General features: G+C 46.5%; 1 protein-coding gene across 2 annotated transcripts; it reads left to right on the top strand.

Annotated features, from left to right (window-relative positions):
- The first annotated feature begins 791 nt into the window (after positions 1 to 791).
- LRRC43 (leucine rich repeat containing 43) lies at positions 792 to 22,146 on the top strand. 2 transcript variants are annotated; one of them, XM_081842253.1, is made up of 12 exons: positions 792 to 938; positions 1,846 to 2,124; positions 3,016 to 3,126; positions 3,640 to 3,779; positions 6,852 to 7,090; positions 8,053 to 8,231; positions 9,963 to 10,086; positions 12,245 to 12,384; positions 13,199 to 13,390; positions 16,174 to 16,359; positions 17,885 to 17,975; positions 20,973 to 22,146. In XM_081842253.1, the coding sequence occupies exons 1-12, from the start codon at positions 849 to 851 to the stop codon at positions 21,113 to 21,115; spliced, it is 1,914 nt and encodes a 637-aa protein (XP_081698379.1). In that variant the 5' UTR covers positions 792 to 848; the 3' UTR covers positions 21,116 to 22,146. The 2 variants fall into 2 exon arrangements, with proteins under 2 accessions (XP_081698379.1, XP_081698380.1); XM_081842254.1 differs by lacking the exons at positions 17,885 to 17,975; positions 20,973 to 22,146 and having other exon boundaries at positions 13,199 to 13,400; positions 16,174 to 16,351.
- The last annotated feature ends 5,569 nt before the right edge of the window (positions 22,147 to 27,715 follow it).

Genomic DNA, 27,715 nt, shown 5'->3' with positions numbered 1-27,715 from the left:
GGTGACCTTGGGCCAGTCACACTTCTCTGAAGTCTCTCAGCCCCAGTCACCTCACAGAGTGTTTGTTATGGGAGAGGAAGGGAAAGGAGAATGTTAGCCGCTTTGAGACTCCTGAAGGGGAGTGAAATGCGGGATATCAAATCCAAACTCTTCTTCTTCTTCTTCTCTTCTTACACCTCATTTTTTCTTTATCATGTTCTTCTTTTTGACTAAATAAATAAATAAATAATTTTATTATTCATACCCTGCCCATCTGGCTGCCCACCTGCCACCTTGGGCGGCTTCCAGCAGAATATAAAAACGTAATATATTTTCTCCTATTTCTTTCTTTCTCTTTTTCGGCTTTGACTGGCAACTTGCTTTGCAGTGCAATGCTCCAACCTGTGGAAATGCAAAGCCAACTTCCCTGCGCGCGCACCGTTTCCCAACCCAGTGGTGGGAGCGCGCTGGACGCGGAGGAAACGGGGGGTGCGCGTGCACGGACTAATCTGGAATCTCCGGACTGCTTTGGAAAACCGAAACAGATTCTCGAGAGGGCATTGCGTGCATTTACATCCGAGGGATTCCTACCCAGCCTGTCAGCAAAATTCCCAGGGCAGCTTTGCAACATTTAAACACACAATTCCAAGCAACATTCCAAACGTGCGGCGCATCTTGCGCGCCCGGCGAAATGCGCGAGGCACCCGCTGCTTGCAGCGTCTACAAAGAAGTGATTCCAGGCAAGGATCCCGCGCAGCACAGCCCTCGGCGCGTCCACCCGGAAGCAAGCCCGGGAGCCTCGGCGTCGCGCGGCAACCCAGCCCGTCGCCTGGCAACGGGGGACGCCGGCGAGGGAGGGATGCTCGGCCATGGCGGGTCCCGGCGCCGCCTCCGCCGCCTTCTGGGAGCACCTCCGCCGGCTGTGCCTGGACCAGTTTCCCTGCGGGATCGGGAGCTGGGTGAGCTGGAGGGAGGCGAGGGGGGCGGCGGGAGGTTAGTGGGGCCTGGGGAGGGGGAGAGGGAGCAAGCGGGGGGGGAGATCCTCGTGCTCTCTGCCACTCCCGCCCAGCAAATAGCTAGCTGCCCCATGGCACTTCCACGCAGGGCTGGCCCAGGTGCGGGGCGCCAATGGCGGGCAGAGTGTATTGCGGCGGGAGTGGAAGGGAATGCAAATTTCAGTACAATGAAATACAATATAAGAAATAATATAAGCAATACACACACACACACAGAGAGAGAGACACACACATACATATAGATATAAAAGGTAAAGAACCCCTGACCATTATGTCCAGTCGTGACCGACTCTGGGGTTGCGGCGTTCATCTTACTTTATTGGCCGAGGAAGCCGGCGTACAGCTTCCAGGTCATGTGGCCAGCATGACTAAGCCGCTTCTGGCGAACCAGAGCAGCACATGGAAACGCCATTTACCTTCCCGCCGGAGCGGTACCTATTTATCTACTTGCACTTTGATGTGCTTTTGAACTGCTAGGTTGGCAGAAGCAGGGACCGAGCAACGGGAGCTCACGCTGTTGCGGGAATTCGAACCACCAACCTTCTGATTGGCAAGTCCTAGGCTCTGTGGTTTAACCCACAGCACCACCTGTGTCCCTCAACATATAGATACACACACACACACACACACACACAAAAAAAAAATTAAAAATCATGCTCAGTACAATTGCTACAGCAGGTGGGAAGATGTTTTAAGTGGTCTGCCAAGACCCTCCTCCGTTATCAGGTCGTCCATCGGGAGCAATAGATGGGGAGCGGCTCCCGTAGACTATTATCCTGTGGCTGTCTTGTCTCCTTCTCTGCAGTGGCCCCCCAGAAGCTTATACATCCGTCCTTTCTGTCCTCCGCAGAATAAATCCCGTTTCCCACCAAGGAAGGCCACCGTTTCCCCCAGATGGGCCTTGCCAAAGGGCAGAGCTTCTCCTTGCGATGGGTTCCTGCCGCCAGATGAGGAAAGTGTGGAATCGCTCACCGACTACCTGAGAAGCCTGGGCTCTCCGTGGGCCCTGCCTGCCGACTGCAGCCCTGAGGACCAGCAGCTGAGGGAGCTGGCAGTGCAGTCTCCAAGGGACATCCAGGACAGCTTAATCTTCTCCTACTTCAAATCGCTCAGGATTGTGAACAAAAATGTGGGTGGCCAAGACTCTTGGGTGGTTAAGACCACAGCGCAAGGATTAGGGAACCTCGGCTCCCCTCCCAGGTCAAGTGGGGCCCGCCAGCCCTCCCCATTTGACCTATAAGGCCATTGTGGCCAAGCTAAGCCCTCTTACCTGTGAGGGCAGCACCAACAAAGCCCTGTGTCTGTCGCTTTGCAAATGCCTACAGTCAGCTGATGATGGAGGGAGTGGGTTTTTTTTTTTTTTTTGCTGAGCTGTGCAGGTGTTGACAGTTCTCATTGTTGGCACTTGCATAGGTCAATGTGTGGCCCTAAACAAGCCTCAGGCATCAGCTGATTTTCAGGGCCTGCATAGTTCTGTGTGGGTAGCACCCAAGACATGTTGAGGGATGCCCTGTAGCCCAGGGAACAGCCTAGTGCTCTGATGCTGATGCCTTGTTTGTGCCACTCTGACTCAGAGCTTGAGTGCTCCCCTTCTGTGGATAGCTCAGTTGGTTAGAGCGTGGTGCTGACAACACCAAGGTCACAAGTTTGATCCCCAAATGGGACAGCTGTGTCTGCCTTCACTGTAGGGGTTGGACTAGATGTTTCTCAGGGTCCCTTCCAACTCTATGATCTAAGTGCATCGACTGCTCCTTTCTGACTGCAGAGATCTCAGGTGGGACGTAACTGCCTTCTGTATTTGGATTGCCATGGCATTGCGTTTTTGAGTGCAAGTTTCTGACAATTTTAAAGCAAGAAATTGAGTGTGGTTGTTGTTTGCTGGGCAGGGTTAGTTCATTTTCTTAAGTCCTCTGGCTGCATTTACTGTGCTAGAGCTTTCCAGTGGATCGCTTGTTTCCTGCTTGTGACCGCCTTTGACTCCCTGAGCATGAGTGTTGTTGGTGTTTTGCTCTCTTCCTAGGTGACTGAAATTGATGCTGATTTGTTAAAGTTCCCCAACCTGGAAGAGCTAATCCTGAGTGCAAATCACATCAGCAAGATCAACTCCAGCAACCTCCCTCCAACCCTAAAGGTACCTGCAGGTGGGAGGGAAGGTAGATAAGGGTGGGAGACGTGGGAGAAGTTAGTGGAATGGAAGATACATGGAACTGAGAATGTCAGCTAGTCGGTGGGAGGACCGGCTGAGGGGTGGGCTGCTGAGCTTCCCACTGGAACACAGGATTGGCCCCTGTGAGAAACAGGCTGCTGGAATACATAGGCCTTTGGTCTGATCCAGCCACAGGGCTCTTTCTGGGTCAGAAAGAGTCAGATTGCATTTCTTGGTACAGAAAGTATTGATTGGATGTGTAGAGATCTTTCCTATTCTAATTAATTCAAGATGGTTCTGGAAGCTTCTCTGTGTGAAAGAAACAAGCAGAAGGCTTGTGTTGTTTGGGTTTGTGCTCTTCCTGAAGGTAAAATTCCTATTCTTTCTCCTTCTATCTGAGGACTCCCATTAAACGATTTGGATGTGTATCCAGCACTCTCGCCTTCTTTGTTACCTGAAGGTTATTTCCTCCCTCTTCCTCCGCCCTCCACTTGGCAGGTCCTAGAACTTTGTGGCAACGAAGTGGATGGTCTGAAGGACTTGTGTGCCCACCCGCCTCCTGAACTCCAGCATCTCGGCCTCGGCCACAATTGCCAGCTCGGTTCGTCCGAAGAACAGTACCTCACAGACACTTACTGGTAATGGGAAACTTTTAAGCAGGCAGGAAGAGGAATGGAGGAGAAATTTAGTTCAGTGCGCATTTGAAGCTAAAACAGTGGTTCTCAAACTTTTTTCTCTGGGTCTCGTTTTCAGGAGAGAGAAAAAAAAGTTCATGCCACACCAAATTTTTCACAGATAAGAAATACATTGGAAAACAAAAAGGAACAACTCCTAGCGGAGCTGGATTTAAAACACAGAACACAACTATTTCATAATATGATCATGGGAGATACAGAAAGTATTCAAAAATGCAGCTGCATAAGAACATAAATCATTCCCAAAATAGAATTGTAAACGAGTCTTCTCCAGCACTCTGTTCAAACAGCTATTCTGGATCACAAGTAGGATTTTCCTCTGTATCACTTGATGTTCTTGTTCTCATTTTGAAAATATATCTATCCATATTCTGCAAATAAAAATTATATATATATACTACACCACACCACACTACACTACACTACACTACACTACACTACACTGAAATGTTTAAATGTTTCTTTGATTTTTCTTGACTCTTCTCACCACCCTTGCCATCCTCTCCTGTCACACTACTGTGGCTCACCACACCCTTTGAGAACCACTGAGCAAAATCTATAAAAAATTTGCACTTTCTGAAACAATAAGGAAACTAAAAGACAGCCATCCTTTGAAATTTGCACTTATCCAAATGTTGTGATGGACCAAATGTTTATAAAAATGTATATATTGGTTGAAAATGCATAAAAATGACGGTGTTAGTAGGAAAATACATACAAAAATCATTATGTTGGGGAAAATGGCTTGCAAAAATGTGTACATTAGTCAAAATTGCTTATAAAGATGTGTTTATTATGAGAAATTTACACTAAAATGCTGGTTAATTTTTACGAGGATCTTTTTTAAAGTTGTTGTTTTTTTGGCTGATTGCTGCAAATTGTGGGAAACTGAATTTAGGATTGGAGAAATGAGAAACTGGAAGAACTGAAAATGACAGTTCTTTCCATCCTTAGGCAGGAATATGTTAAGAGTGTGGGAAACGCATTGATCCCCCGCCCCATCTTCTGCCACTAAGTTCAGTCTCCCTTGAGGTACAGATGGGGAAGCACCTTCCTCACATTCTTGGTCACAATCAGGTGGGGCTGAGAAGGAGGAAGGAATTAGATTTAGTTCTCAGTTAAAAGTGAACTCTCCTAATTCCCACGTTATGAAACAAGACACCAAGCAAGACACGGTTACTCTTTGAAAATTGCACTTTTCGGTTGCCGTTTCCCAACCAAGTAATGTTGTTTTTATTAAATGCATAGACTAGCCTAAAGTGTAAAGGTAAAGGGACCCCTGACTGTTAGGTCCAGTCACGGACAACTCTGGGGTTGCGGTGCTCAGCTCACTCTATAGGCTGAGGGAGCCAGCGTACAGCTTCCGGGTCATGTGATCAGCATGACTAAGCCGCTTCTGGCGAACCAGAGCAGCGCACGGAAACGCCATTTACCTTCCCGCTGGAGTGGTACCTATTTATCTACTTTGACGTGCTTTCGAACTGCTAGGTTGGCATGAGCAGGGACAGAGCAACTGGAGCTCACCCTGTCACGGGGATTTGATCCACCGACCTTCTGATCGGCAAGTCCTAGGCTCTGTGGTTTAGACCACAGCGCCACCCGCGTCCCAGCCTAAAGTGTACATGCACGCATTAGTTGAAAATAGCATTTACAGTCATACCCTGGATCTCTAATGCCTTGGCTCCTAAACAAATCGGCTCCCAAATGATCGAAACCCAGAAGAAAGTGTTCTGGTTTCTGAATGATTTTTGGAAGCTGAACATCTGATGGGGCTTCTGCAGCTTCTGTTTGGATGCAGGAACTTCCTGCAGCTAATTAGAAGCCGCGCTCTGGTTTTCGAACGTTTTAGAAGGAATGGATTCCGTTCGAATTCCAAGGTATGACTGTACATGCATTGTTTTAGGGGAAATTGCCTTGCATAAATGTGTGTACAGTGGTGCCTCGCAAGATGAAAAGAATCCGTTCCGCGAGTCTCTTCGTCTAGCGTTTTTTTCGTCTTGCGAAGCAGGACCATTGATGGCTTAGCGGATTAGCGCTATTAGCAGTTTAGCGGCTTTTAGCGGCTTATCGGCTTAGCGGATAAGCGGCTTAGAAAAAGGGGGGGGGAAAGGAAAAAAACCCCGCAGGAACTCGCAAGACTTTTTCGTCTTGCGAAGCAAGCCCATAGGAAATTCGTTTTGCGAAGCACCTCCAAAACGGAAAACTCTTTCATCTAGCGAGTTTTCCGTCTTGCGAGGCATTCATCTTGCGGGGCACCACTGTATTAGATAAAATTGCATGCAAATGTATGTACAGTTCTATCGCATCTTGTGCAGGGGTTCAGTACACATGAAAATTTCGTATATCCAAACTCTTGGTATCACTCCATGACTAGCACCCCCAGAGCCTGTTGCACTGAGTGTAGGCCATGCTCAGTTATGAAGGCGGAGAGCATAAAAGCATTTTCCATGTTGGGTAACCCCAACCAGACTTTCCAGCTCTGGAATCCACATGGTGCTTGTGAGAGATCTTGCAGGAACTTGGATTTTGCCCTGCAAGATCTTGCATGAGCACACAAAAGCCCCCTGCAATGCTTGGATTTAACCTGTGCCCTTTCAACCAGCCTGCCTTCAATTGCATATGGTTGAGATCGTGCCAGTTAAAATATGGGTAAGATACAATCATACTGTATTATGAAAAAATTACTGATTTTTTTTTTAAATTGCAAACTGATATCGAAATGGGGAGAACTGAATTTAAGGTTGGAAAAATGAGAAATGGAGAGAGACTAAAATTGACGGGTTCGCCCATTGCCAGGAGGGACACACAGAGAATGTGGGGCACTATGTTCATGTGTGTGCGCTTCTCACTGAGTTCAGTTCAGCTGCCTTTAATCTCGAGGTGCCCAATGTGGTCCTCCCCAGATCCTGTAGGACTCCAACTCCCACCAGGCCCAGCCAGCAACATCCATCTTACCTGTCCCTGTTCCCATTAGCTCTTACTAAGGACCCATTCCCTTCCCTTATTTTGCCTTAGGCCGAAACTCGTCTCCCTCGACTTGAGCTACAACAATTTCACCAACTTGCTGAGCCTCCTCTTGAAGCTTTTGACGATGAAGAAACTGCGGGTTCTGGTGCTTCAGGGAAACCCACTCGCCCTGCTGCCTGGCTACAGGGGGTTTGTCATCGATAGCCTGCCAAAACTCTGCACGCTTGACGATGTGATCATCACACCTGACGAGAGACACGACTTCTTAGAGCTGTCTAGCACTCCGGGTGAGGCTTCTTTAGTCAAAGAGCAGTCCATTGATGGAATTTCCACATCCCTGACAAGTGGCCAGACAGGGCTATCTTAGTTCCAGCAGCCAAAACATCCAAGGTGTGATAGTCAGGGCAAGTAAAAGAATTGACTCATACTCAGAATGCCAAACCTAGCTTTGCAGTGCAGCTGGACACTTGAACCCAAACCTGTGTATGTTTTTCTGGATCCTCAATACTCAGTTTCTCCCCAGACCCTGTAATATTGTGGCTCTTGGGCGACTCCTAGTGGTGTAGACTTTTAGGCCTCTTGTGAAATAGACTAGGATTCATGCTGAAGCAAAGCTAGAGGAAGTTAAAATGTTGTGCCGGGACAATACCCTCTGTCATTTTTACCTTAGAATCCCCTTCCTCCTCCGCCGTGAGATCACAGAGCCTCAAAACACACATTTTGGTGCAAAGTGTTCAGGACTGCCACCTTGTGTGATATCATGGAGTCCAAAAATGTGGGTTTTGGGGGCTCTAATAATTGTGCGAGGTTGCAATCCAGTGTTTTGAGGTGCTGTGCTGAATTGCCTCCGTTTTAACCCCAAAACACCCGTGCGAATGCTAAACATTCTGTGAAAACACGGAATGCTGATTGTTAGGTGAAAACATGGAAAGCCAGAGGAAGTGGAATGGAATGGAGTGTCCTGGGAGAAGGTGTAGCTGAACCCTGAGCAGGAGCATTCTACATTGCAGCATTTTGTTGCAGCTCCCGCTTGTACCCACCCACAATTCAGTGCTCTCTACTCCCAACCCCATGAGACCTTTGCACAGCTGAAACAGCGCACCTTCCTTTGCTCCGACAGCTTGACCAGTCCTGCTTTGCTAAGCTGTTTGGGGGCAGATGTTACATCCTGCCTGGGTGTGTCTGTCTGTCCTGCGATCTGCATTCAAACGGATGTTGCCGTTTGATGTTTCGTCTCCTGCTTTCGCAGAGCTCTTAAAGTGCTACACTAAAATGGTCGTGGTCGTTGGCAAAGTCAGGGGTGTCCCTAATCCTCTTGGCCCAGAGGAACCGGAGACTGGACCTGAGGCTCCGATAATCACCTACAATTACTACGTGACGTATGAATTTGCCAAAGATGAGAAAATTGAGGAGAAAGAAACAGACAAGGTAGACGTTCTTGAAACAGGGTTGTATGAATGCCACTGATTAAACTGGTTGCCACAGTTCTGCGCTTTCTCCAGGGAACTGTAGTTCTGCAAAGGGAGATAAGGAACTATTATTATTATTATTAAAACAATTATTAATTAATTTTTTAAAAATTGCCCTTCAGCCAATGATCATAGGGTACTTTACAATATAAAAAAACCACAAAAATGCATAGCATGATAACAAACATAAACAATACCCCCTAAGACTTACACACAGCTTAAAAGGCTATAGATTGTTTAATTAGCCAAAGGCCTGGCGCCTAAAGATATTAAATGAAGGTGCAAGCTACAGTTCGGAATGTGGGGGAAGCCATGACAGTTACTATAGTATATCTTTGGTAGTGTGAACAAGCCTTACCCTATAGAGGCAGCTTAAGTCCTACACATGGGAGTATTTGCATAAGGGCACAACAGTCCAGTGAGGACTGAACCTCGCTTGCAGCTGTTGTGCAGAACCATCAACTGCGAAATGAGGTGGAATTTGATGCATTTCAGTAATACAAAGGAGGGGGGAATTCCATTGTACAGGAGGAGACACCGCAGAAAGTTATAATCTTGTTGCCCCCTTTAAAGCTGAATGGCAGGGACACGGGTGGCACTGTAGTCTAAACCACTGAGCCTCTTGGGCTTGCCGATCGGAAGGCTGGCAGTTCGAATCCCCGCGACGGGGTGAGCTCCCGTTGCTTGGTCCCTGCTCCTGCCAACCTAGCAGTTCGAAAGCACGCCAAAAAGTGTAAGCAGATAAATAGGTACCACTCTGGCGGGAAGGTAAACGGTGTTTCCGTGTGCTGCTCTGGTTTTGCCAGAAGCGGCTTAGTCATGCTGGCCACATGACCTGGAAAAACTGTCTGCGGACAAACGCCGGCTCCCTCGGCCTGTAAAGCGAGATGAGCGTCGCAACCCCAGAGTTGTCTGCGACTGGACTTAACTGTCAGGGTCCTTTACCTTTACCCTTTAAAGCTGAATGGCAAAGATAGCAGAATACAAGTTTCAGCTGCAATAAACATGGCAAAGTTGATTTTTTTCTGTTCAGGATTCCAACCAGCCAGACAAGCCCCTTTTCAGGATATTCTACTCTATTCTCCCTGCAGTAGTTGCCCACAGCAAGCTTCCCATCAATAGTAGATGCTTCCTTTATAGCAAAGAAGCAGAGTCACTTGTAAATGCAGTTTTTCAGGGGGTCAGAGAAACTCTGATATACACCATTATGTAGTCTTTTCCAGGTTGATCAGAGTTTCTGTTGATAATCTTTTGGGAGAACTCCAATTTTTAAACTAAAGAGAAGTATCAAAGCTCCTAAATGTAGCAATTTTGCTTAGACAATTTTTTTTTTTTTTTGCTTAAAAATATCTCTACCTTTTAATATTATGTATTCTTTATTCTGTAACTGGTTGGTGGGTTGTAAATAACTTGTTTTATTCAATAGTATACATTAGGACAGCCTTCCCCAACCTTCTGCTGTCCAGATCTTTTGGACTACAACTCCCATCAAGTGTGCCAGTTGAGGCTGATGGGATTTGTAGTAAAAAAAATCTGGAGGGGACCAGTTTGGAGAAGGCAGCTTTAGTGCCACCTATGCCTTCTCCCCCCCCCCCCCATTTTGATCCATGGAATGCAGCTGTTCTTGGTGTCTGCATGTTTCCCAGCTACGAAATTTTCATGTGATTCTTCTTATTTATTATAATGGCAGGGTGTCTCAGCAATACCGGTATCAACTGCATTGAATGTTGAAAATGCACAAGGAGGAGTGGAAGGAGGGGGAAGCAATGAGCCCACACCTGTGGACTCTCCTATCAAATCTCCTACTGAGCCTGGTGAGTAGCTCCACAGGGCCTGACGGAGTAAATTGGACCACAAGTGAACTTGCATTCTGCATGTGTTACCAGCCCCACACAGATATCTCCCAAGAAACCTAGCTGCAGGGAGTTCCCCCTGTGCTTAGCTCAGCCTTCTAGCTGAGCTTAGCAGAGCCTTTGGGCACAGCTGAGGGCTTCTGCAAGCTTTAAAACTCATGCAAAAATTAACCAGGGTAATTATTAAATCGCTCAGCTCTAATGTCCTATAAGGTCCGTATAGTTAAAGCTATGGTTTTCCCAGTAGTGAAGTATGGAAGTGAGAGCTGGACCATTAAGAAGGCTGATCGCCGAAGAATTGATGCTTTTGAATTATGGTGCTGGAGGAGACTCTTGAGAGTCCCATGGACTGCAAGAAGAACAAACCTATCCATTCTTAAGGAAATCAGCCCTGAGTGCTCACTGGAAGGACAGATCGTGAAGCTGAGGCTCCAATACTTTGGCCACCTCATGAGAAGAGAAGACTCCCTGGAAAAGACCCTGATGTTGGGAAAGATGGAGGGCACAAGGAGAAGGGGGCTACAGAGGACGAGATGGTTGGATAGTGTTCTTGAAGCTACAAACATGAGTTTGACCAAACTGTGGGAGGCAGTGAAAGACAGAATGTCCTATGAGTGCACTTTGCAAGACTGTAGTAGCTTTGAGCTATCTAGCTGCTGATATTTAGCTATAGTTTCTAAATAATGCCTATTAAAATCCTTTGCTAGGCTTCTACTAGGAAGTTGCTTGGCTACCTAGCTTCAGAAGTCGTGACTGCAAAGTAGGGCATGGCTCTTCAATGGCAGAAAGTTGTTACGCAGCCACCTTTGTTTCCTAGCTCTTTCCCAAAGTCTGTGGATGAGTAAAGGACAGCCTTTAAAATGTCACCAGGTTTAAATGCACCATAAATGCAACTACACATATGCCAGTCTCTTCAAATTAAGTCCAGGTTTTCTTCACCTGCTATGGGAAGGAGGGGGAAACCTGTGGCCCTATAGATGTTGATGGACTACATGTTCCATTATCCCTGACGGTTTGCCATACTGACTGGAGATGATGGGAGCTGGAGTCCAACCATAGCCAGAGGACTGTAGGTTCCTGCACCCCTGTGCTAAGGGACAAGACAAAGCACAAGTGTGATCCCACCTCTCCTTTTCTGTCAAACCTGTTATTGTTACACCTACAATAACTGCATTTAAATCAGTCATGGATAATGGACATTGTAGTCCAGGACATCTGGAGTGCACCAAGTTGTTGGAAGTTGGTTTAAATCAATAAAGCTTTTCTCTCTTTGCTTGGACCCCTTCTTTGCAGGGAAACAGTACAGAGATATTAATTCTGCTTAATGAAAACTTGATGTGATTGCAAAGTATGCAGGCTGTTATCTTTAACTGAACCACATCTTTGGCTCAGTTAAAGAGAATCATTGCTGTCCTTGATTTTCTGTTACCTGAAGGTGATTATCTCCAACCAAATTTGGGAATGATTCTTGGCCTAGTAAGAAATCAGCTATCCACTTCTTAAATGGTGTTGCTACTGCTTTATCTCTCCGGACACTGAGGGACCTGTTAGCAGAGCATGCTGATTATTAACAAAGGACATTCTTATCCTGAACTGTTACCTGATCTAGCACAAGAGTTTTGGCATTTGTGTTTAACATGCTGAATTGCAAGTCAGACATTGAGGCAAGAAGGGGTTGCTTTTAAATCTACCTGTCTGGTTTGATGCAAAACCCCAGTCATGTTATAAGCAATTGGGCAGGGCAGGGGTGGGCCGCTGGGGTTCGAAGCCCAGGGCATTGCACACCAGAGAGATTCTCCGTATTCTTCTCAGATGCTTTTGCCTGGCTGAAATGTGTCCTTGGAAATGTGATAATGCCTTTCGCTTGCCTGGATGAAGGGCTAGAGGGTACATTGGGCAGGTGCCTGCAAAAATGAGAAATTTGCATTGCTAGACTGTATGCTTCCATACAACAGTAAGGGAAGAATCCATTGCTCTGCCTGCATTTTGCCCCTGGTATCTGCCCGCCCCTCACCCCGGCCCCTCAAAGGGTGGCGCATGAGGGAATGTGGCCCGACCTTTGAGGTGTCCTGTTCTGAAGATGTGCTTTCCTCAAAAGCCCTTCGTTTCTCCCCCTTAGGAAATGTTTATTCCACCCCTCGAAAGCCCTGGGCTGAGGTCATAGACTGTGACCACACGAAGGAGCATGTCACCAGAGATATGGTTGCTCTGAAGGCCTATCTTCTCGCCGGAACCACGGTGACAGTTGTGGAGGAAAAGGTTACGTATTCCAAGGCAGATTCTGTACAGATACTGTTACAGATGCAAATATATATGCAACTATTCAAACTGTCTTTTATATTACATTTTACATGGTTTTTGTATATGTAATTGTTTTCACATGTGCTATTATGTTGTTAATCGCTTCATGATGCCCCGTGTGAAGTGATTCTGACCTCTGCAGCTGCCTCAGCTTTTGTAGCTGGAGTCAGTCCAGACCCCTCCCTCCCAGGCCAGGAGGAAAAAAGCTTGCAGGGCAGGGAGCAAGTCTTTTAGAACTCACAGCCAAGATGGGAATATACAGTGGTGCCCCGCAAGACGAACGCCTCGCAAGACGGAAAACCCGCTAGACGAAAGGGTTTTCCGTTTTGGAGGCGCTTCGCAAAATGAATTTCCCTATGGGCTTGCTTCGCAAGACGAAATGTCTTGCAAGTTCCTGCGGGGTTTTCCCCCTCCCCCCCCTTTCCTAAGCCCTAAGCCGCTTATCAGCTGATCCGCTAAAAGCCGCTAAACCGCTAATAGCGCTAATCCACTAAGCTGTTAATGGGCTTGCTTCGCAAGATGAAAAAACCGCTATACGAAGAGCCTCACGGAACGGATTAATTTCGTCTTGTGAGGCACCACTGTACTAAAAATCCACGTTAACATATCTATTCTGGATTTTGGCTTTTTCAATGTTAGCGGATGACATGAAATATTACAATGTTACATTAAATGTTACAATGACATGAAAACGCCCCTTTGCTTTTGCGTTTTGAAAGTTCACTAATAATCTGGCCTTTCATTGTTCTAATAAACTCTCTTGCTTCACCAGGTTGTCTCGTGGCCTGTCGTTCTCACTCCAAATGAAAGCCCAACCAAAAAAGGCAAAGATAAGGGGAAGGCAGAGAAAGGGAAGGGAAAGGGGAAAGGGAAGGAGAAGGAGAAGGAAAAGGAGAAGAAGGCAGAGAAAGGGAAAAAAGACAAAGGCAAAGAGGAGAAGGGGAAAGCAAAAGATGCTGGAAAGGTAATGAGAGGTGAGAGTTGCGCCCGACTGTTGCTGCAGTCAAAAGTGTATGAAGCCAGACCGGGGGGGGCGGGGGGGCAGTTAAGCAATGCCTGAAACAGAAATGTCAGTTTGCAAAACATGCACAAAGCATTTTATGTATGTAAACACAAAATTGGAGGGGGGCGGGAATGGAGTTATTCTCAAAAGGTGTGGCAGGAGAGGATGGCAAGGGTAGCGGGAAGATTCAAGGACAACCCAGGAAACATTTTAACATTTCAGCAGTGGCGTAGCGTGGGGGGTGCAGGGGGGGCCGGCCGCACTGGGCACAACATCTGGGGGGGTGCGCTCGCTGCCTCTGGAGTCGCCGATGAGCCTCGGGCGCAGGCTGTAGCAGAGCCCCATGTCTCGCAGAACCGACGAGCTGTGTGCGCGTCCGGGCTGAAGGCGTCTGGCAGGCAGCGGCTCTCAGCGCTCGTTGCGGTCCCCGCGCGTCAGGGCCACAGAGGGTGCACCAGGCAGCCCCTCCTCACAGCCCCGCCGCCGCCGCCGCCGCAGCTGCTGGGCCATGTTGCATTTTCCTCGCCTCTCTGCCCTCCTCCGGGCAAGCGGCGTCGTTTGGGCGGCAGCGCCAGTGGCAACTCGCCTCAGATCACCTGACACGGACCCACCACCGCCGCCGTGGCTACCTTACCGTAAATACCCCAGCCCAGGCAGCAGCAAGAAGAATCTGGCAGCGGCGGCAGGTTAGGGGTTAGGGGCGCAAATTACTTGCCTTGCCCCGGGTTAGGGGGCGCAAATTACTTGCCTTGCCCCGGGTGCTGACAACCCACGCTACGCCGCTGCATTTTAGCGTGGTGCGGTGCAGTATCAAAATATTTTTGTTTTATTTGTAGACTATGTAGCTGCATTGTTTAATACTTTCTGGATGTTCCATGATCATATTGCAAAGTGGTTGTGTTCTGTGTTATATAAATCAAGCACTGCTAGGAGTTGTTTCTTTTTAATTTTCCGATGCATTTCTTATCAATAAAAAAATAGGTGTAGTGCGAGCAAACTTTTAATCTGAAAGTATGGCCCAGATTAAAAAAAAGTTGGAGAACCACTGGGTTAAGCAACCTGGGAAGCCTTGCCTTCCCGTTTTGTCCAAACAAGGGATAGTGGTTTATTGCGCCTTATTCATAAGCTGGCAACATACTCTGGCTTCAGGTTGGCTGGTGGTCATGGCAGCTTATTTGGTAGAATGAAACCGTAGCCCCTGGTTTGGCTGTAACGTGCAAAGCCAGGGAGTCTGGCACAGGGAGGAAGAGGGGTGGGGTATGAATTTAAATAAAAATAATGGTCCTGGTTTGTTTATTGCACTTATGCAAAGTGTGTCCAAGCTCCTTGCTCCTCACAATAAGCCAAGGTAAGGCAGAAAGTCTGGCTTGGCCACTTTGTGAGGTAACAGAAAAAGATCTCATAAGGAAAACAATTAGCTGCCCACAGCCTTCATTTTTAGGACGCAAAAGCCCGCCCTTCAAAATTCTCTTCCTGTGTAGACCTGATAAACTCTCTTCCTTCCCATTTTTATATGTCACTTGAATATGTTTCCAAAAGGTGACTCTGCTTTTGCTGCTGTAGTCCAAAATATCAGGAAGGCTTTAGATTGGCGAAATCTGTTTTGCATTTGTTTGTAGGGCTAGCCTTAGGCATTTGGATCCTTTAGGTGAGGCAGCAGATGGTGTCTCCCCCCACCCCAGAGAGTATCCAAAACTTGCCAAGTTATTTTGGCATCCAAGGCAGAAAACCCCAGAAGTGCCTCTTTCCTTCTCTGGCAGGTAAAACAAAAATAACAGTAATAAATTAAAAAACTTTCTGACTTTCGTGACAGTCATAATTAGCTGCCTTTGGTGCCTCCCTCACATTGCCCAACAGCGGAGCCCGCGCTGGTTTTGGATTTTCTGCTGTTCTCAATTGACGACAACAAAAGCAATAACAAGTCACCATATTTTTATTTTGTTTAATGTGTTTAGCAGATTATGTTGCATTTGCAATAGAACTGCCAGGATAGCAGTGTTTAAAACATAGTAAAATTTCCAAGATGTTGGTCTTGGAATTGCATGCCCTCTAACATTTCTCCACCAAAAATAGGGACATCCTATTCAATAATAATGATAATAATAATAATAATAATATCCCACTCATCTGACTGGGTTGCCCCTGCTACTCCAGGCAGCTCCCAACATAACATAATAAATAATAAATAAAACATTAAGCATAACATAATAAACATTATAACATAATAAAACATTAAACATTAAAGAAACTTCTCTATACTTCAGATGTCTTCTAAATGTTGTATAGTTACTTACCTCCTTGGTTCTGGGATCGCATAATTCCATACCCTCCAACATTTCTCTGATGAAAATAAGGGAAAGCGGGACATTCTGGGATCAAATCAGAAACCGGGACAGCTTTTGTAAATCCAGGACTGTCCCTGGAAAATATGAACATCTGGAGGGTCTGGAATTAGGATTCAGTATCGGTGAATCACAAATAAACAAGGAATTAATTTATAAATATTTAAATAAATAAAAAGTTAGCTGACTGTAACTCCTCCTCTGACCCACGGCAATTTTTGTAGACTCTTTAAATTGACCTGCTTGAGTTCACAATGTACGTTACTGCAACAGCTGCGTTGCGGTTGTGTTTATTGTTAGTGTTTGTTACTGTGGTTGTTAGCTGTATATTCTGAAAATCTTTGAATAAGATTATTAATAACCCAGAATGAATTTATCTGGTACGCTGCCACATCCCCATAGGGTGGGAAGAAAAAGAAGTCTCTGTCTCCTGAGCTACGAAGTGACCCTCCCATCGTGAAGGTCCTGGGCTCAGGCCATGTCAATCTGGAAAGCCTTCTGGCAGGAGAGCCTCTCGTGGAGACCGTGTGCGACTTTGGCATTCTGATAACGGAGTCAACTAGTAAGCCCCCGTCTCCGAAAGAAAAGGTATTTGGCAACTGAATCTGTGTTAAATGCAGCCACCAGGTCAGAAAGGTTGCTTTCCTGAGAAAGCCCGCCTTGGGCAGAATTGGGCCTTGGTGCTCCTATTTATTTCACCAACACTGCCTGAAATAGGACAGAAAAGGCTGTTAAGCCTGTGCTTAGAGTCAGAATGGGAGGTTAGGTTGGCCCCCAATCCCAACATAAATCCTGAAAAAAGCTTTCCCTGTCATCAACCAACATGACCAAGGTGGTTTCAGTCTCATGATGGGGCCTGGATTCCAGTTGGAAGGGATCCAGATGGTCCACGTGCTCCAGATGTGCCTGTAGGGACCTCCCACTCAGTCACCTCGCCTAGGAAGGCTACCTGGAAAGTATAGGGGTAACATTTTCCTGATGTAACGTCCTCTAGCCTTCCTGCAAACAAAGCAGGAAGAATGCTCATTCAGCAGCCAACATCATCTAATCTCCCCACAGCCAAGTCAGGATGAAAGAGGCTTGTAGTGATTGAGAGCTCAGGAGTCATGAGGCCTTTCGTGTGGCCCCTTTGTAGCACCCTGGGGGCATGAGGCCTACTGCAGGGAGCAAGGGCTATTTGCTAACCTGTGTGGGATGTCACCCTGCCTACCCACAAATATGGGGCAGCCCATCAGCTGGGCTTCTTGTGGGCAATGTTATGTGCATATTGCCTTGAGAATGGTGGTTTAGAACAGGGGTCAGCAAACTTTTTCAGCAGGGGGCCGGTCCACTGTCCCTCAGACCTTGTGGGGGGCCAGACTATTTTTTTGGGGGGGGGGGATGAATGAATTCCTATGCCCCACAAATAACCCAGAGATGCATTTTAAATAAAAGGGCACATTCTACTCATGTGAAAACACGTTGACTCCCTGACTGTCCGTGGGCCGGGTTGAGAAGTCAATTGGGCCGGATCCGGCCCTTAGTTTGCCTACCCATGGTTTAGAAGATGATTAATAAATGTAATAATGATAATGACCTCAGGTTGTGCCACGGAGTCTCACAATGTGTAGGTCAAGCCTCCATCTGGCTGTACAGACTGTTCCTGGAAGAACTCTTAGTCTGTCATAGCCTTGTATGGAAGAAAATACCTACTTTTTAAAATAAATTGGCTGATCAGACTGAAAGTACAGAAGTGTGGTTTGAAAGGTGTAGCTCCAAAGTATTTACCATATTTTTCGCTCTATAAGATGCACCAGACCACAAGACACACCTAGTTTTTGGAAGAGGAAAACGATTAAAAAAATATTCTGAATATCAGAAGCCAGAACAGCAAGAGGGATCACTGCGCAGTGAAAGCAGCAATCCCTCTTGCTGTTCTGGCTTCTGGGATAGCTGCGCAGCCTGCATTCGCTCCGTAAGACACACACACATTTCCCCTTACCTTTTAGGGGGGGGGGGTGAGTCTTATAGAGCAAAAAATACGGTAATCAGTATGACATTTCTGACTGCCCCCCTTTTTTTTGCATATGTGTGTTTCTGGCCTCCCTAAAAAGAACAAATTTCTTTTCTGTAGGATAGTAAAAAGGGTGCAAAAAAGGACAAAAAAGCCAAAGCTGCAGCTGCCGAGAGCGCAGCGACGAAGAAGGCCACCACACCTGTCAAAGGTAAACCCAGGAGAGCACCTTCGTATTATGGTTATTTTGAGTGTCTTTGGGTGCTAGAAATCTGCATGAAGCCTGGGCAAACTGCAAAGTTAAAATCTTCACTAAGACGACAGTTATGCAAAACAGTGGTGTTTTGCATACCTAACTGCCTGTAACTAGGGCTGTGTACCCACCATATATTTAAAGTACATTTGAAAGACATTTCCTTCCTCCTGGGAACGGTAGTTTGTTAAGGGTCACCGGGAATTGTAGCTCCACTTGGGGTAAACTTCATTGCTCATAATTCTTTCAGGGAAAGAATGTGCTTTGAATATTCTTTAAAGGTATAATGGGTACATAGCCTAGGGATGTAAGAAAAATCGTTTTCAATTCTGCCCCATACAGCACTGGTTCCAGTCCACTACCATTTGTTTTCTGCCCAAAACTATTCCACTTGTCTCCATCTGCTGTGGTAAAATTGTATAGCTCACCTAATTAATTATGTAAATTACATTATTGCATTGTCATTACGCTATTCCACCCTATTAATTTCAGTGCAAAGGAAACACAATATGGATGGGGAGCAGGAAGCAACGTAATCAGAAACGTGCTCCTTGTGGACTGGAAGCCACAAGAATAGTGACTATTTGCACAACTGATATGTGTTCCAGACATGAGACGAATAAGCAAACATTGGAAGTTAATTTTGTTTAACAAAATTTCTATAACACTTATAAAATTTCTAAGCACTTACAAAACATAACAGCAAAACATTAAAATCATCAATAAAAGAACAGTATTTAAAACATTCAAAAGATAATTAAAAGCAATAAAAAGGTAAAAGATATGTATATTTTGATAGGCATCCCTAAGCAAAAATATTTTAAGCAACACCAAAAAGGCCTGAGGCCAAAAAGCAGGGAGTTCCAAAGAGTAGCTGTGTTGCCACACCAAAGTACCGTTCTCTTATTGAATGAGTATCCACACCGACCGAAGCAGCCAAGATGAGGTTAGGGAAGTAAATGTATGCTCCCATTTCCATTCCCATTGGAATTATCTGGTATCTCTCCCTGTACCTGCACTTTTGCAAGCATTCTGCTTCTCTTATGGGGACCAGGAACTACTAGTTCTTTTTTTAAGGGTAATAGAAAATCACCAAGAGGTCACGATTCTATGTCATTCTGTTAGACTACTTCAGAACAGAGCAAGCTGCCAAGTCAGAACCATTTGCCTATCTACCCTAGTATTGTCTACACTGACTGGCAGCAGCTCTCCAGGATTTCAGACAAGGAGTCTTTTCCAGCCCTCCCTGGAGAGGCCAGTGGGGACTGAACCTGTGACCTTTGGCTCGCAAGGCAGGTGCTCTGTTACTGAGCTGTGGCCCTCCTTCCTTGTCAGAGTGGACTGGTATGACTGTCTTACACACTCTTACGTGGAGGAAGTGATTTGACCTTTCCTGGAGATCTCAGGCCATAACAAGGAAGACTGGGTGCGAGAAAATCTATGAGGAGATTGTGCCCCTGTTGGTTAGACATGGGCTGATCCATTTTCCATTTGAATTGCACCCAGAATCAGTTGCAGCCCCCTTATGGTAGGACAGACTCTGCTGTCTGTTACATCACACACTAAAGGCGTCTGCACTTTCCCTAGGCTTGAGGTCCAGGAACTCAGTGAGGCTTTGTTCTGAGTAGGCATGTGTTGGATTGTGGTGTAAGTGCACATTTTATCCCTTCATTTAAACACTTGTAAAGAGCTGAGCGCACCATCCGGTGAAATGGCTGTTGTTGCCTTCCAACTGCTGTCAAATATTGAGTTACCAGCCCATATAAGTAAACATAATATATAAGTTGGTGCTTGTCACTTCCAGTTTTCCATGATGTGGATTATGATGTTTACCTGGGAGACAGGTAATTCCTTTCAGCATCATGTGGAAAGTTGTTAACCCAGGGCAGAGTTGACTTTGTAATAAACATTCTGACTTATCCGTTTGTCAGGGTGCCTGGGTGGGAGAAATGGAGGGGAAATATGTTTTCATACAGAGGCATTTCCTTGAATGGTTTGTGAAAGGCAGACAATTTGTTTGCAGATGTTTGGGTATGACTGCTGAACTTGAAAATGTTGTTTTCATAAAGTCATGTGGCAGGGAAGTGTGGTATCAATTCATGCATGAGGGATTCTGCCTACATGCACCCCAAACAGCAACAAAATATTTTGGCAGTAAAAAAATAAACCTGGAAGATGAAGAAATAGCTGCAGGTGTGTTTCACTTCAGCTCCACCAGAGGCACTTTACCGATATGATTTTGTGGTCAAAGTCTTTGACAGCCTGGTGTCTTCTACCTGTTTTGGACTACAGCTCCGCCCAGCACCTCTGTGCTGGCTGGAGCAGATGGGAGTTGTGCTGCAAAAGAGCTGGAGAACGCCCAGTGGGAGAAGGCTGGTTCCAACAGTAAGCAGGGGCTGTGTGTGGCAATGACCATGTTAATGTAAACATATGAAATGGCATTGAAAGTTATAGATTAATCAAAACCTTAACGATTGGGCGTGGTTTAGCTCAGGGGGTAAAGCTCCAAGAAGTCTGTCTCTGGGATCTTTAATGACTCCCAATGTCAACTGCAAACAATCTGGTAACCTGCACCTTTGCTTTTCCCTTCAGCTCAAAACCTCTTGAATTTAAAAATTACTGAATGGGTAGTCCCTCCTTGGGTACATAGGCAGTTGACTCATACCCATTGGCCCAACTAGCTCAGGACACTGACTGGAGACAAGGTTGCTCTCAGGCCTGCAGGCTGCAAAACATTTGCTCTACCACTGACTGACATCCTTTCCCGTCCCCCCCCCATCAGTTCAGCCCCTTAGAGGTATGAATAATAGTTGGTTAAAAACAGACCAACAAACCCTGAAAGGCTACATGGGTTGAGGGAAAAGTTCCTTCAGGGGGTCAGTTATAAGTACACCCACCCAGTGGGGAGGAGGCTTAAAAGAAGCAACAGTACATATTTCTCCCTGCTTTTTCCAGGAAAGGGGAAAAAGAAGGACTCTCCAGATGGGGCAGATATCCTTCAGAGCCAGCCAGTACCGCTGACGGTGGAATTCCAAATGCAACATGTGAAATGGAATTCAGCTTCACAAATACTTTTACATTACAACATGTCAGAGTAATTGTTTTGTGGGGAGCACAGATTGTGCTTTTTAAAAAGCTTCAGGGGTGAGGGATGTGGACTCTCAAGAGCTATGTCTACCTGCTGTGGGAAGCTGAGGTTGTAAGGGCAGGTAGTCGCAGCAAAGGTTATGCCTTTATATCACACATCTGCATCTTTGACCTGACCTCAGAAGTTTGACCATTCGGCTCATCCTGGATGCAGAGAGCATCACTTTCCTGTGGAACACTGAAGACCTGGTGCCTTTGAGTGGGGGGCAGTGCAGCAGAATTGATTTATTTGCAAATGTTCTGAGGTTCTGAATAGACAAGAGTCCCCCACCCACAAGCCTTTCTGCTTCCAAGATCAGCATTAGTGGCCAAATCCTGCCCACCCCCTTTCCCCAAAATAGAGACAATATATTTGATGGGACCATTGGCTTAAAGAGAATGTAGCAACAGTATGTCGTCTGATTTTCAGTTTAGCCTCTAAACTTTTGAAAGAATCAAGGGAATAAAATCTTTAACCATCTATCAGCAGCTAATATATCCTCCTGTCCCACTGTGTGGAAAGTTTGAAACCTGCAAATATGGACACCCGAAAGCCTACGTATGTGGGTGTAAATGCATGTGCGCTCTCTCTTCTTTATTTGTGCCTGATAATTGACACTCCAAAGCCTGCAAAAGATTTACTCAACAATTTTGTCTTCAGCGTCTAGTACATTTCCCACACCAGCAAATTGCATCATTGTAACTTTTGGGACTACTCTGGTCATGCTATCTAGCTAGCAAATTTAATAGAGTATCTTTGGTTTGGTGAAATATGTTCTATTCGCCAGCCTGGATTATTAGTTCCATTTATCACAAAGCACGTTTTTAGACCTCATGGTTTCAGAGAAGCTGAGAAGAAAACTGAATAGCACTTGCCATAGTTGAGCTAGAGCTTCTGTTGACTTACCTCTCCTACTGCACCGTGCCTCTCATGTATTCTGCAGTTTGTGAAAAATCTCAACAGCCCACCTGGTGTTTATAATAAATGTTAACTAGGAATGTTTATGTGATTCGCGCCGTTTATTTTGCAACAGAAAATCTACGCTTCCCTTGAATTTTATTTATATTGGTCTACAAAGACTGGCCAGTACTCTTTGGCTTTTGCTCTCCACCTCCAGAATCAAGCACAGCCCCAATACTGTAGGGCAGCCTTTGTCAAGCTGGTGCCCTCTAGATGTTTTGTACTACAACCCCCATCAATCCCCACTGCTGTAGGGAGTTACCTCTGCACCCGCATCTCTCTCAGCCATTTCCCTTTCAGCCTCCCTCATCAAGATGATTGGCAGAAGGGTGCAATATGATTATCTTCCTCTCCCTTCCCCTTAAGACTCCTTTGCATTTGGGGAAGGGCCCCAGAGCATTTGGGAGAAGGAATGCACTGTACTTTCAAATTTTTATGCTGTGTGATGTTATATTTACGTTGTGTGATTCTAGAAGAATGTCTTGCTTTGTGTGAAGTGCCCATTGGGAAGAAGGCCTTGGCTATAGGCAATAAGCTGAACTGACGAGGGCCCCCCGCCCCAACCCTGAGGCTGCTGCAGCCAGAGCGCTGCGTGGGTGGACTCCGTCGTTGCTGTGGCGACCCTGGCCTGGAGGCACCCCCGAAAGTGCCTATTGCGTTTCCCCAAGGGGGTCTGCAAAGGGCCCACTTTCCTGGGGAAACGGGTTGCAGGGCAAGCCAAGAGTCTTTCCCGACGTGGACCTGTTGGATTTCTGCCTGCCAGCCGTTTTCTTCTGTTACTTGTGATGCTGCCCAGCTGCCCTCCGTTCTCAGCCTTTCCCAGAAGGACAGTTGCTTCTGCTCTCGGAAGCAGCTGCATTTCCTTCAGAGGACTGCCCCCACACCCTCTTTGTGTTGAAGGGTGACAATGACATATTTGTGAACACGTGCAACATTGTATGTAGAGTTCCTTGAGCATCTGGACCCTGACAAAGATCTTTTTGCTGGGGATGTCATCAGCAAAGCCCGGCCAATCAGAGACACCAACACTAAGAATTTTATCCCAGTCATTGTATCCGGCATCCTTCTATCTACACAATGCTGGTGGCGGGGGCTTTGTCATGTCATGGCTGACGGTGCAGCAGCTGCAGGTGACTGCAGGACACTGAGCTGTCCCCAATAGATGATGTCTTTGTTGGAATGTGCTTGGCCAAAATGGGGATCATCTCGATGCACCACCCAGGCTTTAAGACCTTTGAAATCCAGGCCCTTTGATCCCTGCCTGTACAAAGAACTGATGATTATACACAAATTGAACCCAACGGAGCTGTGGGTCGTGTGGACATTGCTGAAACACGACAACCTCTGATGTGCCATGTCAGAAACTATACGATAGATTAAAACTACCAGATTGAGACTCCGGTATATATACCTGGTACCTTTGAAGATGCAGACATTTATTTCTTTATTTAATATACGTCGAGTCCACCCTCACGGTGCAATATATGCAAATTAATCCAAATAAACAATACAGGCAAGCTACTTCCGGGTATGAGCAAACTGAACGAACAGCTAAAAAACACAATAGCAAGAGTTAGAAGAGAGATTTGTACCGTGAATATAAACTGGGTGATGTTGCAGTTAACTGGGTGTAGCAAAGCTACAGGGAACCAGGCAGAGGGCCTTCTCGGTAGTGGCACCCGCCCTGTGGAACGCCCTCCCATCAGATGTCAAAGCGATAAATAACTACCTGACATTCAGAAGACATCTTAAGGCAGCCCTGTTCAGGGAAGTTTTTAATCTGTGATATTTTAGTGTATTTCTGGTTTTTATGGAAGCCGCCCAGAGTGGCTGGGGAAACCCAGCCAGATGGGCGGGGTACAAATAATAAATTATTATTATTATTATTATTATTATTATTATTATTAATAATAATAATAATAATTCACTGCAGGGGCCGCTCGGCGAAGCGGGCTGCTTCTCACAGATACCCGAAGAAAGCGAAGCAGCTCCGCAGCCACCGGCCACTCAAGGCCGCCGCCATCTTGGTTCGGTCAAGGCGCAGCGGAAATACGTCATCGCCTGCGCCACGGCTAAGGCCATAGAGATGATTTCGTGAGGGGAGCTGTAGCCTTCCGCGCCCCTTTCTTCTGCGAGAGTCCCGGCCTTCACGTTTCGCGCCGTCGCCTTCCTCAGAGATTGATTTCCCCCCGGCTGCGTCTATTAGGGATTTACACAGCTAGAACGACAACAAAAATCCTCATGATTGGGAAGCCGCCTTCTCCGCCTCCGCTCATCGTCACTTCCGCTCTGGAACGGAACTGGTCCCGCTTATGTTCACGCGGAGCGGGAAGGAGAAGGTGCGCACTATAGAGACGCGAAAGTGAAGAGTGGCGCGCCTCTGTGCACACGGCGAGCTTGCTCCCCGCCCGCCGCCAGAGGCCACGTGCTTCCGGGTCCAGGCGAAGGAAATCATGAGCGAGATGGAGTTGGCTGCTGAGAACGGAGCGCCCTCTGGCCTATGTATTATATAGAGCACGTCTAATATATCATTATTATATACTACATATTATATATTATATAATATATTAATATAATGTATGTATTATATATTAGTGACAATAATTTGAAGGTATTGTTCAGCCAGTTGGAGTGTGTTTTTCCCTGGCTTGGAGTTTTGATTTACTTCGCAACACACCCAGCCTGGCTTTCTCTTGTTTCCCCGGTGTGGTGGGGGCCCTGGGGGTGGGCGAGTGGGGCGTTCAGGCCCTGGGGGTGGGGGTGGCAGAGGTAAAAATAAGGGGAGGGAGATGTCACCCCAATATGACAGTGAAAGGAGATCAAAAAGAAACGGGGAGATACAGTTAGAAGAAGAAGAAGGGGTTTGCCCCCAACCACCCCAAGGGAAAAAAACTAGATAAAGATACAGGTCCTTGGGGAAAACCCTCCTGGGTCAAGGCTCCTCCAGGGGCGCCCCCATTTTCATCCTCTGCGCTCACCCATCAAAGCAAACCCCTCAAATATATATATATATTTACAATAGAAGAGAAGGACCAAGCCGAACTAAGCAAAACAAAACAAGGCAGCACGAATTGTAGAACGGTTGAATTTGGATGGGGTGGGGTGGGGTGGTGGTTCAGTCTGTGGCAGGAGCCTCCCTAGACCCGGGTTTGACAGACCTCTTCGTCTGTCCCCTTGTTTGTTCCAGGGGTTGGGGTGGACTTTCCATCCCTTCAGGCGTCCGGTTTTGGGGCTCTCTGGTGTGATATCATGCCCCTGGGTCCTGTTCGATGGTGGGTGGCCTGGGAGAGCGCTTGAGATGGCTCCCCCAAGCCTGCCATCTCCCCCAGCTCTTAGGATTTCATGAACGTATGGAGGGCCAAAGGTTCCTGACCCCTGGTCTGAAAGGTTATTCCAGTGGTTCTCAAAGGGTGTGGCAGGAACAGGGATTTTCAGCTCTTGACAGATGTGAAAGATCAGAAAATACAAACAGAGAGTTTGTCTGTCTTAAATTAGACCTAAAACTAAGGAGATTACCTGGCAAAAGCAAGCTCTTGCCTCTCATTGAGGTTGTATACAGACTTAAGGTACATATGTAAGAGGCTCGTTTATAATTATATTTTGGGAATGACTTGTGTCCTAATGCAGCTGCATTGTTTTTTACTTTCTGGATGTCCCATGATCATATTACAAAGTAGTTGTGTTCTATGTTATAAATCAAGCACTACTAGGAGTTGCTTCTTTTTGTGTTCCAATGTATTCTTATCAATAAAAAATTTGCCCGAGCAAATATTTATTCTGTAAGTGTGGTCCAGAGAAAAAGGTTTGAGAACTACTGGGTTATTCTGTAAACACAGTAAGTTAAAAGGAGAGTGACTTGAATCCCTGAATCCCCCTACAACTCTTCTAGTTTTCTGTGTTCTTGTAAACATTTTTTAAAAATGATTTTATATACCGCCCTATACCCAAAACATTGTACTGTATTGTGTGTTTTTTAAAAAATCTGTTCCATCATTTCCCACTGTTCTTGTGAATGTGAAAACAGATTTGTGTGCCATCCGGGCCTGGATTGTTGATAATTGACCTGGTTGCCCTCCATGTGGGTTTTTCTGGACAGGTGTCTGGGCTCATGGCGACTATTGCAAGATCAGCCCCAAGACAGGAGGCATTGTCATGCTTGGCTGCAGGTATGCCCATCACTTTGGCGTGACCATATGTGAGGAATGCTTAGTGGCAGATAGCAGAATGGCATGCTGTGCACTTGTTGGCTGGGAATACGGGGACACAGTGTCAGTCTGGCTCTGCTGGCTGGCTGACGTTTCTGAGGCTGGGCCAGGAAATTTCAGAAACCCCCTACTCTTTTCTCCCCGCCTCCTCTGTTTCATCATCCTGTGGTCTTTGTCAGGTGGCACAACCTTTCCTTTGATGCAGGGCTGGCCCATGGCATACTGCTGCCCAAGGCAAAATAGCAATTACCTCCTTCTCCCCCAAGTCAAGTTGCATGGTACCCAGTCCAATGTCAAGCAAGTTGATTTGGCATCTAAGGCAGGCTCCCAACTCTCATCAGCCCCAGCCAGGTTGGGGAAGGCTTTTTAATATTTTAGACAGACATTCTTTCTCATCATTTGCTACCTAAGCCTTTTACCTGGAGATGCCATTGTAGATTATCTCACGAAGGAACGCCTGAGATACTTTCCCAAAGTCTCCTGGAACTTGGGCTTGAAAGCCACTGTGCTGCACAGGATAATTTGAAAAATTGCTTAAGGAAAACTCGTGGTTTTGGTAGACGAGAGAAGCTTAGTAATTTATTGTGCAGTTTACACCCTGCCCTTCTTTATAAAATGATCCCAGGGCAGGTCACAGCAACAACATGCAAATACGCTGAGGTCACATTGAAAGGTAAAATGAGGCTTAAACACCACAACAAATTACCGTTCGATAAAACTAGTTCCTCATTTGCTACGCTTCAGGGAACCAACCTGACTTGCTCAAAGAGCCTGACGGACAGGAATAGGAAAAACCTGGTCCAAATGCTTGTGTTTTTAAGGTCCAAAATTAAATACCCTTATGTTGTCCCTTTAGTTGACACTCCCAAAGGAAGCTCTTAAGAACGTCAAAGGAGGCTTGCTCCATTACAGTGAATGGGGCACTGCCCCACTAGGCTAGTCTGCTTTCAGTGCCCCCACCTGCCTGCTTTCTTAGCTACATTCAGTTCAGAGGGCTGGCACTGCCCGACAGCTGCCTTCTCCTTAGGCTCAGTGGAGAACTCAGCAGGGAGGAGAAGGAAGGTGGGGACAAATCTAGAACTAGAGCCAGTGTGGTGCAGTGGTTAAGAGCGGTGGACTCGTAATCTGGGGAACCGGGTTCGCGTCTCCGCTCCTCCACATGCAGCTGCTGGGTGACCTTGGGCCAGTCACACTTCTTTGAAGTCTCTCAGCCCCACTCCCCTCACAGAGTGTTTGTTGTGGGGGAGGAAGGGAAAGGAGAATGTTAGCCGCTTTGAGACTCCTGAAGGGGAGTGAAAGGCGGGATATCAAATCCAAACTCCTCCTCCTCCTCTTCTTCTTTTTCTTCTTCTTCTTCTTCTTCTTCTCTGACTGCCATTGCCTCTGGCGCCACCTGCTTTTAGTTT

This window comes from Podarcis erhardii (genome assembly GCF_964252035.2).
Source record: "Podarcis erhardii genome assembly, chromosome: 15".
Lineage (NCBI taxonomy): Eukaryota > Metazoa > Chordata > Lepidosauria > Squamata > Lacertidae > Podarcis > Podarcis erhardii.
The sequence above is the reverse complement of the archived record's forward strand: the minus strand, read 5'-3'. Positions and strand labels throughout refer to the sequence as shown.